The sequence below is a fragment of the Montipora foliosa genome, chromosome 2, assembly GCF_036669935.1.
Source record: "Montipora foliosa isolate CH-2021 chromosome 2, ASM3666993v2, whole genome shotgun sequence".
Lineage (NCBI taxonomy): Eukaryota > Metazoa > Cnidaria > Anthozoa > Scleractinia > Acroporidae > Montipora > Montipora foliosa.
Window position 1 is genome coordinate 58386055 of NC_090870.1, and position 20000 is coordinate 58406054.

General features: G+C 40.3%; 2 protein-coding genes across 3 annotated transcripts in view; one reads left to right on the forward strand and one right to left on the reverse strand.

The window, feature by feature from the left end:
• LOC137993683 (caspase-6-like) overlaps positions 1 to 5864 on the forward strand; it is a 13085-nt gene extending 7221 nt beyond the window's left edge. Inside the window, exon 4 of the mRNA XM_068839653.1 lies at positions 2594 to 5864. Within this exon, the coding sequence (XP_068695754.1) occupies positions 2594 to 2805 (212 nt within the window). The 3' untranslated portion in view covers positions 2806 to 5864. The remainder of the gene's footprint in view (positions 1 to 2593) is intronic.
• A 5491-nt stretch (positions 5865 to 11355) lies between these two features.
• The window catches only part of LOC137993684 (trimethylamine monooxygenase-like), a 21883-nt gene continuing 13238 nt past the window's right edge, over positions 11356 to 20000 (reverse strand). Inside the window, exons 3-5 of one of the 2 annotated variants that reach the window (XM_068839655.1) lie at positions 19068 to 19232; positions 17273 to 18029; positions 11356 to 12828 (exon numbers count right to left, since the gene is read on the reverse strand). In XM_068839655.1, the coding sequence (XP_068695756.1) occupies positions 12558 to 12828; positions 17273 to 18029; positions 19068 to 19232 (1193 nt within the window). In that variant the 3' untranslated portion in view covers positions 11356 to 12557. The remainder of the gene's footprint in view (positions 12829 to 17272; positions 18030 to 19067; positions 19233 to 20000) is intronic. The other variant, XM_068839654.1, reaches the window with a different exon arrangement.

The window sequence follows — 20000 nt, forward strand, 5'->3', positions numbered from 1 at the left end:
GAATGGCATTTTTTCTTCCATTGTGATAACATAATGTGTTATTTAAGGAAAAAGCCAACAAAATGTTCGTTTCACATTCACTTGTGCACGCGGCGAAGGCTAACCGTAGAATGCCCGCAGTGCACAAGCCATGGGAAGGTTGCTTTCCACGATGGATTAAAAGTTCTCTTTCTCTGAGTGCTCTCATAAATCTTACTGCTTTCCTGTTTACTGGTACTTTCAGTTTCGGCTGCTTTCCCCTTTTTACATGGTGGCGCCTCGTAATTTGTCAAAAATCGCTCCATCTTTACAATCGCTTCAAGTGCGAAGCGATCCTGCGAGGCGATGTGCAAGGCATTAACAACATTGGTAGGGAGAAGACTGGGGAAAGACGCCAGAAGATGATAGATTTATGTTTTCTTTATAAAATTATTGGTATTATCGTTACATTTTAAACTTTCTTGTTTTTTAATCAACTGTGAACTTCAAACTAAAACTAATTATATCTAGTTTATTTCCATTTTTCTACTAGCCAGCGGGCTATTAAACGTCGTTTTTTACTAGACCGACAAAATTTTTACTAGCCTCGGGCTACCGGGCTAGCGGAGATGTCGAACCCTGTTGCAATATGATTTTCTTTGGAAAATCTTTGGATTTGGATTTTCTTTAGATTTTCTTTGGAAAACAATCGCTGAACCTTTGAATATCTCGTGCAGAAAATTAAAAGGTGTCGAAGTTTTTCTTCACATCGCAGATTCAAAATAGAAAGATCAAGTTTCACCAACAAATAAAGCTTAATTCAGAAGCTCTGACAACACAGGGCACATGAATTGATTATGCGATCTTTGGCTGCTCAAGTTAAATAATTTGCAAGGTGCTGGGAATATTTTCATTTTGAGTGAAATTTGATACGCTGCAAAATCTGCCACCTTACATGTGACAAAAATTAATAACGTTGTTGACTCTTTTGTGACCATTCTGTGTTTCGAGTTTTCAGAAGTTGTAGCGATTGTAATGTTTGGCAAACCAATCAATCTGATTATCTTTTAGGTGTTTAACTTTCGGGGTGGTTTATCTAACAACTTTTGTTTCGATTGCATTGTTCGGAGAAGACATTTGGCAGTGTGACCGTGTCCTTTGGGATTTACAATCTGATTTCCTTGGCGCCATTCTGACATGCCAGAAAATGTGTTTCAGAATGTGTTGGAAATTTGATATTCAGAATGATGGCGGTTGTTTCAAACTTCTAACAAGTTAAGCTATTGAGTAGTCCAGGAAGACAAGATTATGCAAGTTAGTCTAGAAAAATGACCTGTCCAGTGTCCAATTGCTTGGGCAATCATCCACCCCTAAACTTTCACCAAATTTACTGTGTGAGGCAAGTGGGTGCTTACGCGGTAAAATACGGTAATCAAGATAATGTACTTAAATCTTTGATTTTCTTTCACGTCCAAGCAAAAAAAGACCTGGCAAGAAACAGCGCTACACTGTATGTCACCAATTCAATAACCATTACAATTCTGTATTTGCATTTTCTTTGTCTTTAAGTTACCAGTAGAGGAGCCGCTATGTATAATTTTGGCCAAAAATTAATGTATATTATCTTAAGAGGAAAACATGCAAAATTACTGTAAGCCCGAGGAAACAGGCTGTAAATTTCTAGATACATGCATCCCTCTACACATGTCCCAGTAAGCCAATATGATTTGAATTCCAGGTTATTTTTGGGACTTTTAGCCAACTTTCAGCTACCAAACAACCTTTGGAGACAGCATGGTCCAGTGGTTGTAGCGTTGGGTTTTCATACGGTTGCCCCAAGTTCAAATCCCATTCTTACCTCCGGTTTGGATTTGTTTCCAGTTGTGCGGGATTCAACTAAACCACGCTTTGTAAACAGCAAACTTGTTGCCTCCTGCCAGTTGGGGTTCTTTAAATCATGCTTTTGTTAAGTTTGAATTGATTAAAAAGTGGGGTACCTGTAAACTGGCTTGATAGCTAAATGCACTTCCACTAAGTATAAATGAAGCATTTGCTATTTTCGCAAATCTCATAATACAGTTCATTTTGGGAGGTTATTTGCATTAAAACAATGTATATCTCGTTCACTGAAGAATGATACAGTCCCAAGAGTAACTAACTTGTAAATTGTATTGTTTTTGTGTAAAGAACCCTTCAAATCGTATTTCATTATGGGATCAGGAAAATAGTCTATTTACATTTTTCTTTTTAACATGAGCTGCTCCCAACTGAGTGGCTTCATAGCTCAGTTGTTAGAGGATTGCACCAGCATCGCAGACGTCATGTGTTGGAATTCCATTGACACCACCTGAATTTCTGAGGTGTCTATAAGAAACAATAATTGCTAAAGGATCACTTCTCCATTCTGGGAGATCGTTCAGAAAAACATGGGTTGGATTACTAAGAAACCCAAGCTACAGTGTAGTTTCCTTCTGGCTCTCGGCGTCATCTCAGTTAAAATGTTGAATATATTGGCGCCCGGTCGTTTTTGTTCGGACCTCGCTACGCTCGGTCCGTACTGCCACGACCTGGGGCCAATATTCCCCAGTACTGCTCTCACGCTCGGTTAGTAAGAGGTTATTAAATTTGTTTGCAGGTTATGTAAGCTGGCGAAGCCAAATTCATGGCTCCTGGTACATCTCCAAGCTTTGTGAAGTTTTCCGTAAGTACTGTGATCAATTTGACGTCATGACCATGATGGTAAAGGTCAACGATGAAGTATCAGAAGCATATACAAGGCAGGGCTACAAACAGTGCCCTGCTCCAGTTGTCACCCTAAGGCGACGCATCTATTTCAATAACAACTGAATCAGTCTTGTTCTTATACAGCTGTGTGTTACAGCTGTACTGTATTCGTGTGTTCAAAGCTGCCTTACCCAACGCCCTTTTTGAGTAACTTCTCCTTAATACAACATGGAGAGGCAGAAGTAATAATTTAAGACATTCTGTGCAGTATCTGGCCGTCTTTAAGGCCTACCTTCCGTCAAAAGTCATTGCGGTCGTTTGGTTTTGTTTTCAAATGACGGCTTGTCCAAATGCGTGGTCTGATTGGCAGAATGCACTCAAGCGAATCACGCGAGAAACAACGTATCAGCTATTTGGGTAATTTCGTGTTACACGAGACTCAGTCACGGTGCACAATAATGACTTTTGGGCGAAGGTTGTCCTTTAAGGCGGAGTTAGGTTTTCAATCTACGTACGATTTAACAGCATGACTAGTTTTAGAATGGCTGTTTTCTTTCAGTAATGCAGAGTTAATGGAGGTTTAGCATCGGTTGTAAGGCAAACGTCAGGCTGAAATTTGAGTGTTGCCAAAAATCAAAGAAAGTTGTTTGATTTTACCTCGCGGTTTATTGCCTCTTCTACATAATTATATAGAGCAAGTGCTCAAAGAGAGAGAGGCAAGATACAATAGAAGAATTTTAATGCTTTTATAACTAGCAAAAGCTTGCGGGTAAAAAAAAAAACGTTTGTCGTTTCACGTAAAGGCGGCGCCAATTTTTTCGATTGCACTCACGTGACAAGACGGCCATGTTGGTGCTAAAACAATAGGAAAATGTAGCTTACGTTTTGCCACAAGCACGTGACCTTGAAGCGTGTAACTTGCAACTCTTTTCCTTGGAACAAAGCTGGGGACTTTAGGACAATTTTATGCCCAAATATGGACAAAAATAAGATCAAAGCTGCACTCGCGGGAAAATGCGCGAGCTACGTTACATCCATATAAGGAAATTTTTAAACTCTAAAGGACTTTTTTGAAAAGCCTTAAATAGCAATGACCACAACCAGGTTTTCTGAGCCCGCGAGACTGAGCACCCCCAGGAAACCATTGTTTTAACGAAAACCGCTGGTCAGCTACTTACTTTTTTGCTATTGTTCTCTCCACCAACATGGCCGCCGTGACGTCATGCGCAATCAAAGAATTCTCTTGACTGATCTGCTAACTTATTAAAATGAGTATGAAGTCATGGAGCGTTAAGTATTAAATTGCGCTGATTTTTATATTGAAAGAGAATAAACTATTGCGAAGTAAATTTTCGTAGCGTAATGGCACGAAGTGCACGCCTTTGGTAGCTTTGATTTACGTGTATCTCAATCTGTATCTCATGCAACTCCGAATTGAGGTCATAGGACCAAAGTTTGATTTTCAGCTGTTTCCTTGCTAAGCAACGGAACTATGTTAAATAGGTTTAAATAGAGGACAGGTAAAAATTGATATTCTTACGTTTTGACTCGCTATTCTAGGTTTGCATCCACGTGATGACACGGCCACGTTGGTGTAAAAATAGAAAATGTTCCCCCCCCCCCCCCCCTCCAGGTTTGCATAAAACTAGAGTCAAATTCCCAAAACAGATTTTACTGAATTGTTCTGTACACTAACATGGCCACCGTGACGTCAGATTCAAACATTTTAAGCTTGCACGTTTTGTTTTCCCATTCCAGACCGGAAAGAAATAGATAACATCGACCTAAACCTGGTGAGCCATCGATATGTCAGCGGAGTCTTGAAAGATGATCACTTCGTTTTCGCTCGCTCCTCGCTCTCTCGCTTCTGATCGATCGCGGCGAGGATTATTTCAGTCATAAAACGGTCAATAGACCTTTCCGGTTTATATTACTAACAAGCTGTTCAATACGTAATGGATTTTAGCAGTATTTTATTACGGAATATTTTCAGTCTCTCAACTTGCAGCTAACAAATTATTATTTCCAGCGCTCTTCCCACTGTCGGAACGGATTCTGTAACGGGTATAAAGAAAATTAAAGAAAAAAAAAAGAGTTAATTGTTAAAAGTTACACTTTGTGAGCGGCATATATGGCTCACCAGGTTTAGGTCGATGTTATCTAGTGCTTTCCTTCCAGACCACGTGATGTTCTCCAGGGAAATTCCTTTTGTTTTTTCATAAGTTGTGCGTACATGACTACATTTGGAAGAAACTGTTCCCTAGAGTGACATTGGGAAAACAAAACCTACAAGCTAAAGAGGTCTATTAGGGACTTTAAGATCTACGAGGGCGACGTTGACGAAAACGTCTTTTCGAAATGTAATTTTGCACTACCGTAAGTCACTGGCGATTATCCATCTCGTTCACGTCATACATCGTGGGCGAACTCTCGTAATAATAAGTTGGGTACAAGCGGTTTCAAAGTAAAACTAGAGAATGCAAGGCTCACGTTGCCGCAAACCCTAGAGTTTAGTGCGGGCGTGCGTGCCGCACAATTATCTTTCCTCTTTTGACCAATGATGTTATTGTCACAGTTTTGTGCCGTCGCTGTGTAGATCAACATAGAGACCTAATGGCCGAGACACACTAGGCGACAAATCCCTGCGACAAATCGCTCCATGTGCACTACTTGCAAAACAAGTCGCTGCGACACGACTCCTGTTCGTTGCACACGCAGTGATCTCGTATAAGGTGGAATGTGAACTAGTTTTCTAATTTAATATGGCGGACCATATGACGCTCTCTCATTGGTTCATTTATATTTTGTCGCAGCGACTTGTTTCCGGAAGTGCACACACGGTGCGACAACGCTGCTTTCGCTAATTTTGTCGCTGTGATAAGCCGCACGAATTTAAACTGGTTTGAATTCGTGCAACTGATCGCAGCGACAATGATTTTCACAAATTTAACCGGGTCAAACGAGGCGAATTGTTGCGGCGACTTGTCCCCGCCTAGTGTAACCCGGTGTAATTCCGAATGCTGGCTTACAGTTCGTTTAGGAAAGTTCAAGGTATGCGGACTACCCGTGCCAAAAAAAGGCAACAGCATTTTGTATTTTTATACTTACTGCTTTGTTTTACATGTGGACAGAAAATAGCAAATAGGTTTTGTGCGTATATGTAAAATGTAATGGAGTAAAACAGTGTAAAAAAAGGACCATTGAGTTCATCTTCTGTGTGAAAACGTTTTTTATTCTTACTTTGATCACTTTTGTTAAGATTTTAAGGTGCACTCGTGTTTCAGGAACTGCAAAAGTAGCTGCCAACATTTGTTTTGAACAAAGTTGGGATCAAGTTCAAATTCATTAGTGATGTTTAGTATGGGTAATATCATGGGGCCTAGTAAAATGAAGGATTAAAATCACGCTTATTTTCAGAGGATACAGAAATAGCGGCAAGGGCAATTTCTGCAACTTCTGAAATTAACTGTGATATTAATCCTTAATTTTACAAGGAAACTCGCCAGGGGCAGGTCCAGGATTTTTTTTAGGAGAAGGTGCAGACGGTTTTTTTTTCACAACACCAGTTGTATTAGAAAGCCGCAGGTCATCTCGGGTGGGGGGTTTGCACCCCCTGCACCCTCCCCCTAGATCCGGCCCTGCTTACGTTTACTTGTTTATAATATAAGACTAAATTATCTTTCTTTAAACGAACGCTATTGTCAATGAAGTGTGAAACGCACGAATCAGCTTAATGAAAATTTATTTTTGTGCAACGCCAAAGCAATGAAACCAGCCCTTTTAAAAAAAACATTTACTACATGAGAATCATGAAAGTAAATTACCAAAATTAATGAAAAATGCCCTCTCTCAGCCAATCAGTACTTAGTCATAAACGGTATAATGTGCCGGCGAAAAGACAACCGGTAAATCGGAGTCCTTGGAAGGGCCTCTGTGACACCGGACGTCGGATGCTTTTCCCATTGAGCTATTAGAACTCCTGGGAAGCCAGGTCGTTTAACTAGGTTCTTGAAAGACAAAGTAGATCACCCGCGTGGCCATCCCTCAAACTGACATTTTCCCTTTTTATTACATCCATTTAGAAATCACTGGTGATCCTTGCAATCTGATTGGCTCTCAGCAGTGCGATTTATTCCCAAATCGCACTATTTATAGCTCTAAATCGCACCATTTCCCCAGCCAATGAGAAGTATCAATGTCAAGTATTTATGAGTCAATTAATGAGTCATGAGTCAACGAGTCAACGAGTTAGTGCAGTTAATCAAACCATAAAATGAAAGCTAAAATTTCAGAGAGTGCTTAGGCCTAATCACTGAAACGAGGGCTTAGGCTTAATCAACAAATTATTGCTATATTTACTGTGAGTCCATTGACTCATGACTCATTGACTCATTTGACTCAAAACATGCGTTCTCTATTTAAGGTAATCCATCAAATTGCGGGAAAATGAAAGACAAAGAAAACTATTATGAGGCGAATTTTGCAACTTTTGTGTTTAACTAGATCAATAAAATATTGGTACTGACTCAAATCCTGTATTTTAGCGATGGATGTGATAAAGAGGTAATTGAACTTCGTGTCGTGCAATTTTGGTCTGAAATCACACTTGTGATTTCAAATCGAACTCGCTTGAAATCACACGTAAGATTTCAGACCAAATTGTACTCCACTCAGTTCAATTACCGTTATTTTTTCAACTTACACGACGTACAATCTACTTCAAACTTCAAAGAAACAAACATTTTAAACATGAGAAGATTCAGCATAGGCGAAGTAGAGAGTCGAACTCGGATCGGCGCCTCCACATTTCAGTTTTCTTTGTCCGCTAGACTAACGAGACAAGCTGCCGTAAAGTCGAACATTTAAGAGTATTGATATAGTGGTACCCAGCAAAACAACTGAAAGCTAACCGTTTTCAAAGTGGTTTTTAGATCTAAATACTGTAGATCAGCACGGCTTAGCTCAGAAACGCTATTTCTTGTTGAACTTAAAGCTCTAATTCAACAGGTTTTCATTCTTTTTACAGCGGTAAGCTAGTCATATTAAGATTAGATATTGCATTGTGTAATCGTTACGAAATGTTTAATGTCATTTTGAGGGATGGCCATGACTGTTAACCGACAAAATATTCCTCTGGGCCCGGTTGTTCGAAAGCCGATTAACTTAATCCAGGATTAACTTAAACTTTTGTTTCATGTTTTCAACTTTTTGATGAAAGTATCTTTTGCTTATTTTTGTTTTTCAACATTTACTTCTTCTAATGTATAGTTTTGCCAAATATCAGCTTTGAACAGCATTTAGTATTAGAGAAATAAACTCCTTGGTTAATTTTTAATCTGGGATTAGCGTTAATCAGCTTTTGAACAACCGGGCCCTGGTCTGTTAGCTCAAACAATGTCACGCGCCTCAAATGTCAAATGCAACTGTGTAATGCGCCCGTGGCAAAGATGATGAGATATAAAAGCTAAAGATGAGAAGCTTTCGCCCGTTGCCATGCAACTAGCTTATTTTGGGATCATGTTTTTCGTGGAATAATGTTAAGGTGGCTCAAACCAATTTCAACACTTGAAAGAAACGTTCTTATTAGAAGGGTTGACACAACACTTTATCACTTAACAGGAATGTTATGGTACCATATCAAACACCTATTATTGCTGAAAAAGATTCGGTCACTTTTGTGACGTAACAAGTTACCGCGGCAACGGGAAAGCCTTCCAAAAAACCGCATATTTTGGCTTTAGCTGCTCATATTTCAAAAACGGCATTATGTCTGAAATGGAATCAGCATGCCAGAATGAAACTTACTGCAAAGTTTAAAAAAAAATCTGTGGAGCGGATTCAGAGGCACCTTAAATAATTGACAATTTAAGGTAGCTCTGAATCCGCTCCACATGAAGTTTTTAAACTTTGCAGAGAGTTTCATCTTGGCCTGCTGCTGATCACTTTTGTGTAATAAAAAATTGGGGTCACGGAGTTGGTTTTTCAGATATGAGCAACCAAAGCCAAATATAGGCTGCTTTCGCAAGGGTTTCCTGTTGCCGTGGTAACTTGTTACGTCACACAAATGACTGCATCTTGTTCAGCAATAATTGATGTTTCACATGGTACCATAACATTGCTGTTACGTGTCAATCCTTCTAATGACAAAGTCTCTTGAAAGCGTTGAAATGGCTTGAGCCACCTTAAATAGCTAAGCTAAGAAATAGCACACTCAACATTTGTTAACAGAACAGTTAGTTAATAAAGGATCATTACATCAAGTGATACATCATAAATTAAGAATGAAATCTGCCTGTTAAAGCCAGCAATTTTATTAATAGAGAGAAGTGGCCATCAAAGAAAAGCTGCTGCATAATGATCAGGAAAGTCACGATATCTGCCTGCAAATTTGATTGTCATGCCAGCGAGTCAAACGAGCGAAGACGCGATGCTGACGAAGCGCAGAACACCCATTATATTCTCCCAACTATAACGATTAAATTAGATTGAAAAATCAGCCAAAAGTGTTTAAATGCCTTTTAAAAATTGTACTGAAGGTAAGCACACCCTAATGTAGTCTGCCGTAACTTACGCATGCGCAAAGCCATATTACTCTGGCAAAGATGTTTCGACCTTATAAGTTCTCATCGGCATCGCAGAACTGTCGAACCCAAAAAGATGATTGTGTCATGCTGATGAGAGGTCTGGGTGATACAGCAGTGCGCATACGTGAGGCAGACCTCGCCGTTGGTGTTGGTGTTTGAATTTACAGTAGTAAATTACTGTTCAGGATTAAGAAGGTGCTGCAAAGAGTCGTCATATTCTTGCATAAATGAGGTCTTCGGCGCTGGAGACTTCTTTTCAGTAAATGGGTTGGTGTTGCTCTTGTTTCTGCAATCAGTGATGTCTTCCGCTTTGTACTTCAACATTAGAAGCGAGGATGGCACAGTCGGTCAGTGCGCGGCCTTGGTGCCCGAGGTCCTGAGTTCGATTCCCGGATCTCACATCCTTGTTTCGACTTCTTTCCGTTCTGTGTAGCTTAAGTAGCTTTAAATACTCGTAAAACGGAGCACTGATGGCGAGGGGGGAGTAAAATGAGCGCACCGTCGACCTCAGGTTTGTCAGTTGAATTACTGTTACGAGTTATGGACGTTAAATATGGTTGCTTTACTTTACCCAAGTTGTAACTGTAACTTGCTTCCTTAGCAACGTCAGCAAGGTAATCCGTTAGGAAGTCGACACAGTCATCGTTGTACTTTCAACAAAAACAAAAGTATTATGCTCTCGTTTGGGTAAATTTTCATTGACAGTGTTATGTGCAAATTTTCGAGAAATGCAACCGCTGATAATCATGATACATGTATTCTGGAAAATAGCGCCGCTTTGCAGACAGACCCCCACCCTCTCCCCCCACAAAGTAACATTTCTGAAAGTGCTATCGAAATTTCTTAAATACTGATTGGTTATTGCTGTTCTCAGAAGGGGGACGTTACCTGAGTATCCTCATATGATATAAAACAAAATGTACAATTGAATAAGGGAATCGTATGTCGGGAGTTCCATATTCCATATTATCCCACATTCAGTCTCGCGGATATTGGTCGTGCATGACTTAGATAATAATGGTCATGCGTGACTTGCTTCTCCAAGTGAAAGGCGATCGAGGCAAAAACTGTAAGTTGCAAATTTTTGCGCAAAAACTTCAATGCGAAAAATTACAATAGACCAGAGACAACGCGTTTTTCTCTGGTTCTCAGAATGTGTGTAAATCTGATGCCCATCTAGCTTTCACAAAATCCTGCAAAACTACGAAAAAAAAGAGTTTGCGGGGCAGACGACAATATAGTGGACCCATTTCACCCGCGGTTTATAGTCTACAGTCTGCAATTTATCCCTGGCCTGCGATCTGCAATCTCTCTGCGTTTGACACTGACCGTATCGCACTACGCCTCAAGTCCACCTTTAGTTGGTTCAAGGCCTCGGTCTGAGATTTCCCTGTAATGACCGAACGGGCGAGGTTAATAAGTTATTTATTATATGGCCTTTTTTTTGCTTGGCCTGTTCTTCGTCCTTTGGATAATAAAACTCGCTCTCGCTGTGGCTCTCTTCGTCGCTCATACTAAAGAAGTATCTGTATGCTAGTTTTTCTTTCAGTTATTGAAAATATAGTTGTACTTTGTCCATATTTTTTTCTTTTTTCGCCCACGCGCTCGTAGCTTTTAGTCTCAACTCAAAAGAGCCGTCGAGCCGAGAAAAGATTTCATAATGTCCCGTCATTACAAGAAAATCTTGTCCCCCGTAGCAGCCAATCAGAGCCAATCAGAGCCATATAATAAAAAGTATCCTTTGAGAGCGAATCCTCCATTTTTGGCCCTATACTAATGAAGTAATTTAAAATCTCTAATTGGTTCTGCGTCATACTACGTGCTTCTTTCAAGGATGACACCTTGTTAGTCAGTTAGTGTAAATGTGGGACCACGCGTTCATGGAACAACATATAAAAATAACCTTCTCGGCATGCGTGCAATCTAAAAAATAAATTTCAAATATTTGTCTTGTGGCAGAGGATTTTCTGTATTACCTCGTGTTTTCTTGCGATTAATTAATGATCCGATTCACGACCTAATATTTTGACACTGCTGTCTGGTGTCTTCTCAATCCTAGAAAGGGTGATAGTGAAACGTTATTCTGTCTAAATCTACTAGACTCGTTAGACTAAGTCAGACATTCGGTGCTTGGCGAAGGCGAAGTAACGTCCATCGTCCAAATGATTTCTGTTGTCGGACAGCACATAATTATTAAAGTCACTCTTCCAAAACTACTGAAAGAAAAACGCTGTTTTATTGGGTTAGGAGAATTATGAGCAACGTCCTCCCACATTCAAAAATGAAAACTGCAAATATTTCCAGAACCAGCCACAAAAACTTTCACCATTTCTTGATGTTCTTTTCTAGAACGCAACAGTTGCTGAAATGACCGAACGGCTATATCAAAACTCTAGCCTTACGTAACTTCATTACGCTTTAAAAAGCCTTACTCTCGCGGAACAAAGGCATTCACGGCTTGTGTTCGACTTTCTTCGTTGAAAAAAACCTTAACATCTCATTAGGTTGCGAGCTCTAGATAATTAAATCGCTCTCGAATTCACTACTTTTGGCCACCAGACTGATTCCGTGGGTGAGTTAACGAAAAACGAACTCACACGACTGTTTCACTCATTGATTAAAGGCCCAGGCTAAAATATCTGGATTACCGAATTGAATTATTTGAATTACTCTGGACTTTGTGTATGCTAAAATGTCAACTCATGGAATGAGAGCTTAGTTTCTCCCAGAGTATTCGACAGGTTCAATTTTGCTCAAGAAATGCTGATAAGAAAAATGCCTGTTAACAGTCTCCCCTAGTCAAAAAATAACATAACTGAAAACACAGTTGTTATGCTTAGTAGAAAGAGGAAAACCCACAGACATCAGTGTTTCCAATGCGCTTGCAAGCAAGCTGCTGTTGTTCATTATGGCCGCGCGAATTCTGGATTCAAGAAACGCAGATTTCGCTCGACAATTTTCCTCGCTCAACCTTGTGGTCTACACAGAGAACCACAGGGAAGCACACATCCCTCAAGCTGACATTTTCCTTTTAATTCAACTTACTCGACGTACTTCAAATCTACTTCAAAGAAAAACACATTGTAAACATGCAGAGAAAATTCAGAATAGGCGGATCGATGGCTTCTCAACACACTTTCCGATATACACTAGACGAACGAGAGATCAGCGCGGCTTCGCTCAGAAACGCGCTATATATATTTCTTGTTGAACTAAAGCTCTAATTGTGCCACGCACTTAAAAAATATATGGAAATTTTTGGTTTAAGATTAAAGGACTTTTTAAAAAAAATCACTGCCCAAGGTCGAGGAAGTGCTCCAAAGAATCATCAAATTCTTGCATAAATGGAATTTGAGGCACAGGGGACTTCTTTCCAGTAAATATACTGCTATGGCTTTGACTTCTGTAAGTGGTGATGTCTTCCTCCTTCTTGTATTTGATCCAAGCGTGCAAAGCCGCCGATGCATCCAAGTTGTACATGTAATTCGTTTCCTTGGCAAGGTCAGCTATGTAGTTTGTTTGAAAGTCGATCTCCTCATCTTTGCTTCTCAATGTTTTCATTCTGAAAATTAACAGTTGGTAAACGGGTTAAAAATTCACCTAAGCGCGAGAGCAGTCCCGTGTCTCTTACATGTCACGCAACTCTGTCATCTTGCTCTTCATCGGACGCCTTACACCTTATTCCAAAATGACCGCCATTTTAGTATTCTTTTGTTTGATTAAAAGTTGGCCCTTTTAGCCTTGCTTTCAAACGTAAAATTCAAAAGAATAGTTAACGTTGAACAAGGTCAAAAGGGCCAATTTCCAGTCAAACAAAAGAATACTATAATGGCGGTAATTTTGGAATAAGGGCACGAGGTAGTGGTTTCAAGAAAAAAAACAAACAAAAACAAAAACAGCAGTAGACTAGCAACCTTTGTGGCATGATTATGGTGCTGCAGCAAGAATCCCCCTAAAAGAAGGGGTTTCTCTCCATTAACTGAAATAATTATCTCTAGTAAAGCGGGTAATTGGGGGAATATTGTGTGTGTGGATGGTGAGTTGAGAGAAAATTATAACCAAAAATTAGTCTGTAAAATGAGTAAGAGAAATTCACAAAGCAAACTCTCAAACTCACAGTGGAGTTAGCTAAACAAAACAAACTCTGTGTGGAAATAAAAACCTTAATTTCAGAAACAGCCAGATAGTACATGTATAAGAAACTACAGTAAATCAGGTAGGACGGATGAACAAATATTTGAACATGAAAATTATTCGTTCTTAAGAAATAGCAATAATAAATAAGGAAAAATCCCAACACGAAACCTTCGTTCTTAAAAAGCATGGGAAAGGGAACTCCAAAACCCAAAGAAATCCCATGCAAAATGAAAAACAGGTGTAATGAGGCAAATCCAAACAACCCGAAGGTAAAGAAAGGCTGAGTGCGACAACATTAGGCTCGTAAATGGCTGTGAATCTTCAGGGGTAGAGCGCAACCGAGCAAGGGGGTTTCTAGTACAGCGCCGGACCTCTGCCCGACCCCCTCGTGCCGAGTCAAGAAAAAAAAAAGAAAGAATAACAAGCGGTAACCCAGGAGAAAAACCAACACCCAAAACCAGGGACAGGCTGACGCGACCGAAACTGCCAAGCCAATTAACTAAATTTGGAAATAACACTTACCAGGTGTATAATAGCATTTCTGAAGCAAAAGTATAGTTAAAGATAAAGAAAAAAAGGATACCTGGTTACTTACATTGAAGAAAAAGCTGGAAAACTTTCCTTCTCTCCAAACATTTGCAAAGTCTCCAATAAACGTCAGCCGTGTTTACGACAAAAGAATTCAAATACGACCCAAACTGTACACGTAGACTGGGCACGAGATATGAGGAGTTGATCTGGAAACCCGTATGACAACTGAGGAAAATGCCCAATGCAATAAAATACTACATGTACTACGAAATGGGAATTAGGAAGCCAAAGAAGGGGCAATGGCCCAGAAAAATATGGAAGTGAGATTGTGTTGCTTCTGATACAGGGTGTACTGCAGATCCCAGTTTTTCAAAGGGTGGATAGCGCTATACACCGGACAAATCACTATCTAGCAGCGCATAAACATTAGCACAATTGAGTTATCCAGTGGATAGTGATTTATCCAGTGGATAGCGCTATCCAACCTTCGAACAACTGGGGCCAGGAGTATAATCATTCGTTCTTCTGAATGATTCCAGCAAAAAAAGATCCCATCAGTTGTGTAAATCATTCGTTCTTTTGGATGGAACCAGGGAAAGACCCCATCAGGTATATAAATCACTCATTCTATCGGATGGATCCAGGAAAAAATCCCATTATGTGTATAAATCATTCCTGTTCGGGGATTCTGGCTGCAGCACCATAATCATGCCACAAAGGTTGCTAGTCTACAGATGTTTTGTTTTGTTGCTATCTCAATAGGTATCTACAGCGCGCGGGATACCACCTTTTGTCCTTGTCAACTCTTTGCTTGGTAGTGGTGTTCACACTTTGCATTACAATTTATCTTCCCGACCACCAACCTAATACTAACTCGAAAACAGTTTTATTTTAACTATTATTATTTTGATCCAGCAGGTTCTGAACTTGTTATTTCAAAAGGTTTTCTTACATAATAAAACTTTATTTGTTTGGATATGGATATTTCATTTTTCAGTGTTTTTTCAATTTACACCTGACGGGATATTTCCCTGGAACCACTCAAAGGAACGAATGACCTACACACCAGATGGGATTTTTTCCTGGATCCATCCAAAAAAACGAATGATTTATTCACCTGATGGGATTTTATCCTGGAACCATTCAGAAGAACGAATGATTATACTCCTGCAGTACACCCTGTATCAGAAGCAACACAATCTCACTTGGTCTCCCATCTTTCTGGGCCAATGCCCATTCTTTGGCTTTCTAAACCCCATTTCGTAGTAGAATTTTCTTGCATTGGGCATTTTCCTTGTCATACAGAATCGACTCCTTCTCATATCTCGTGCCCAGGTCACGTATACAGTTTGGGTCGTATTTGAATTCTTTTGTCGTAATGTTTACTGGAAACTTTGCAAATGGAGAGAAGGAAAATTTTGCCAGCTTTTTCTTCAATGTAAGTAACCAGGTATCCTTTTTTTTTTCTTTATTTTTAACTATATGTTTGCGTCAGAAATGCTATTATACACCTGGTAAGTGAGTTTTGGTAAGTGTTATTTCCAAATTTAGTTAATTGGCTTCGCAGTTTCGATCGTGTCGTCCTGTCCCTGGTTTTGGGTGTTGGTTTTTCTCCTGGGTTGCTGCTTGTTGTTCTGTCTTTTTTCTTTCTTGACTCGGTACGAGGGGTCGGGTAGAGGTCCGGCGCTGTACTAGGAATCCCCTTGCTCGGTTGCGCTCTACCCCTAAAGATTCACAGCCATTTACGGGCCTAATGGTGTCGCAGTCAGCCTTTCTTTACCTTCGGATTGTTTGGATTTGCCTCATTACACCTGTTTTTCATTTTGCATGGGATTTCTTTGGGTTTTGGAGCTCCCTTTCCCATGCTTTTTAAGAACGAAGGTTTCGTGTTGGGATTTTTCCATATTTATCATTGCTATTTATTAAGAACGAATAATTTTCATGTTCAAATATTTGTTTATCCGTCCTACTTAATTTACTGTAGTTTCTTATACATGTGTTTTCTGTTGGTTTAGGCTGCAGGTAACCTACCATGTCAGCCCCAGTTATCTTGATCAATATCACCATATTTACCTTGGTAATGACCAAGTAGACAGAAGACGACTTTAAACGCTCTCCCAGAATCGATTTGACTTTGTTTCGGTATTTAGGATTCCTTGGAAAATGAATATCGGGGCTACTTCATTCAAGAAAGCAGTATACGGAAAGTTATGGATGTCCAGCCAATATACTATCTCTAGCGATTTGTTAGTGGGTGGTCTTGAGGGACCCGAGTTATATTCCCAGACTTGGCGTCACATGTGGGTTGAATTTGTTGGTTCTGTACTCTAGCTGCTCCCACAGGTTTTTCAACGGGTAACTCCGGTTTTCCCCCTTAAAAACCAACCTACGATTTGATGAGTTGATTTGATTTCTGTACAGCGCTGTCCCTAATTAGTGCCCCAGAACTATGTACATGTATATGTAATCGCAATGTCCCCTCGTGCAATTAAGGATTAATTTCACACGTATTTTCAAAGTTTTCACAAAATTGCCCGACGAGGGCAATTTGGAAAACTTTGAAAATACAAGTGAAAATAATCATTAATTGCACGAGGGCACATTGCGATTACATCTTTATCACATAAAGGGCAAACTTATTGAGGGAAGCCCGTTCAGTGCCGCGACAAATGACAGTCAACACGCTCCCATTCGGTTAAAGTTCAATTCAATAAATCGTTACAGTCCACAGAAAAAAGCACTTAAAATGTATTTTGTATGTGCCGCATATAAAATACATTTTAGTCTAAGCAACTGTCAATCAATCAGGATCAAGTAATCATGCCCTCTTGGTTACCAAAAGTGCCATCATGATTAAGGAAAAATGGCCTCCGTCTCAGCCAATCAGCATTCAGTAATTTTGCCCCGTATGTCATAAATATAATTAAGAATTAATAAATGAGTTTATCGTCATCATCATCATTATTTAAATGGTCACCGTTGTCTTTCTTTTGCTCCAGGTAGGAACGTTCTCCCTGTCTTGGCAAGACGGGATCTTTGATGGATTTTTGGGATTTTGGGTCCGGAATATACGCTCGGTGGCACTTATTTTAAGCTACTCAACATTTGCACCTGTGAATAGCCTTGTATGCGCATGCTTGTAGACAGGAAATTCGCCTGAATAAAAAAGTCTAAATCTGCTAACAATAACTGTCGTTGTCTATCCGCAATATTCAAGTTAATAAATATGTTTCACCTTGCATTGCATATAACAGTGCTGATTAGTTTCTTTTCACCACCTCCGCCTTTTAACAGATTGGACCAAAGAAAGGCATTTTAGCAGTATCGTAAATGCCTACCTGGAAATCCACAGCTTCATATCATTTTCCATTTCTTGCTGATTGGGAAGTTTTATTTTTCCAGTGATATAATTAACTGCCCAAAATCCTTGTATGTCAAACATGGTGAAGCTATAGTACTGGTCTAATGCCCCAATGTAAAGAGCCTTGTTTCTTCCTCCGCCTCTCCAGAGAATAGCCTTGTACAATCCTTCGGGGTACAAGACGTTAGACGTTTTGAGGCAAAGACGTTCTTCCAGGAATGGATAGAAGTAATGGTATCCAGTGCACAGAATAATGTCGTCTACTTCTGCTGAGGTTCCATCTCCAAACTGGACAGTTCTTCCCTCGATCTTGGTCAAAAGTGGCTTCTCTGACACCTGAGAGGGCCACTTGAAACCCATCGGTTTTGTTTTCCATGTGCAAATAATATTTTTGGCGCCATACTTGAGGCATTGAAGAGCAATGTCTTCTGCAGAATAGCTTGAACCAACCACAAGAACTCTCTTGTCCTTAAACTGAGAGGCGTCCCTGAAATCGTGTGAATGGATAACTCGACCAGGAAATTGGTCCATTCCAGGAAAGTGTGGCACGTTTGGGGCAGAAAAATGGCCAACGGCTACTATTATGTAGTCGAATCTCTCGACTGGAAGAACTTTGTCCTCTGGGAGATTTTTGACAACCACTGAAAAGTCGCTGGTTGCGTCGTTGAAGGTCACTTGTCGAACAACATGGTTGAAACGAATCCAAGGACGAAGATCCCCTTTTGTCCAACGACCTGAGATGACCACAAGGAAAAATTTACTTCGAAATGTCTCGATTTCATTTCAAGCCGTAATTTTAATTCAAAACGTTATTGTACCGAGAGTCATGATAATAATAATAATCTTTATTAGGACTCCAAGAAGGCTTTTCAATTCTAATTCATTATTTGTTATGTGTTCGAATTTTCTCGAGCCTGTGACAACTCTTGCAGCAAAATTCTGGACAATTCTGCAGTTTGGAGACGTTCCAATGTTGAAGTTGGCGGAGGGGTTGGCGCAGTGGTAAGATCTCTGCCTTCCAACCCTAGGGTCCCGGGTTCCATTCCCGGTTCTGCCGAGAGTGGAATATTTGGCGACCTTCTTTCCCGCTGAAGTTCACTCAGCTTTCCATCCTTCCGAGGTCGGTAAAATGAGTACCAGCATGCATGGACTGCTTAGAAGCGGCTGCAATTTGCGCCTGTATATGCTTCCAGTCCGCTGGGGGTAAACTGATCATTGTAAAGCGCCTTTGAGACGTTTGTGATAAAGGCGCTATATAAATGCACGACTTTACCTTTACTTTACGTTCTTCTTTGATTTGCTAGACCATACAGGAGAACAATAGAATAATTGACTCAATACCAAAGTGTGGATAACATTCTCTAAAGACTTTGAGTCAAAAAAGTATTTAATTCTGTTAATTCTGAGCCCTTTTTATGTCGATTGCTCTGCACGCAGGGTTCTTTTTCGCGTGAACGATGTAGTTGTCTCAGCTCTCTATTGGTCGGATGGAAAAATCCAGCTATCATCAGGCGGCCATGTTAATTCGTTCCAATTCTCGTGAAACAGGAAAAGGACACGTGCAATGCACCTATGAAGTCACTTGGGCAATTAACTGTCTCTTGCTTATGAATGGCTTGTAAACTAAACAATTCTGTTAGTTTTCATCCAAGGGTACTTTCACTAGATACCTTAAAGCAACGACAACAGAAAGGAGATAAAACTAAGTTCAAATTCGTCCACGTCCGCGACAGCAGAGGCTGTTTGCTTTAAGATTCGAATTGAATTCTAACCTTTCAGATAATCATAAAGGGCTTCTCTGGGAGGGTATGATGGAACGGGCTTCTTAAAATGATCTTCGAAAGTATAATCAGGAAACTCCAAGCATTCCTTGGGACCATTTGACCACAAGCCTCGGTACATGCTGCCGTGCACTGGTTCCCCAAATTGATTAGAACCTATGAAAAAGACATCGCTTTAAAATGGACAAGCCACACGAAACACATCTCTTGGAAATAAGTTAAACACGAAGAAGCATTATAAAAGTGGTCGCTTCGTCACGCTCTGCTTTTGTTCGAATTCATTTAAACACAACTTATTACCCAAGATGGCGATCAACAAACAGCAACACCGAGGCGAAACCCCTCATATTTCCAGCCGGCGCGAGAAAAAAAGGGGACGGGGGTTTTATAAAGGACGACAGAGGACATCTCTTAACATAGTACGGATACATTGCCATTAGGGGGTTTTTATGAAGAGGCAGTGCGGCCCAGTGGTTAGGGCGCTTGCCTTGAGAACCGGAGCCGGACTTGTCCGGGTTCAAGACTCGTTCTGATCACTCGTTGAATTTGATCCCGATAGTCCCTAGTTAAACCTCTCGGCTGCACTGGTAAATACCCATCTAGTTTGCCTCTGAGCAGTAACTGTTGAGATTCTTAACAGTTGTTGTCGTTTTGTTGTTTTGATTTCATTGGCCCTGAAAAGCTCCTATGGGGAGAGAGGTCAATGAAGTATGTAAGTATATTTCACATTACCAAAGAGCTCTGTTTGAGACCACCGTCGATTGACAAATTATCCTTATGTTCCAAAGGTGAAAGGCACCACGTTTTTACTCGTTCGTCTGCGTATTTAATTTACCCGCAAACTCACATCCCTTTGCCCTTTCATTTTTCATTAAGAGCTTTACCCACCTTTTCCCCTCCCACCCATTTTCGGCAGAGAAAATC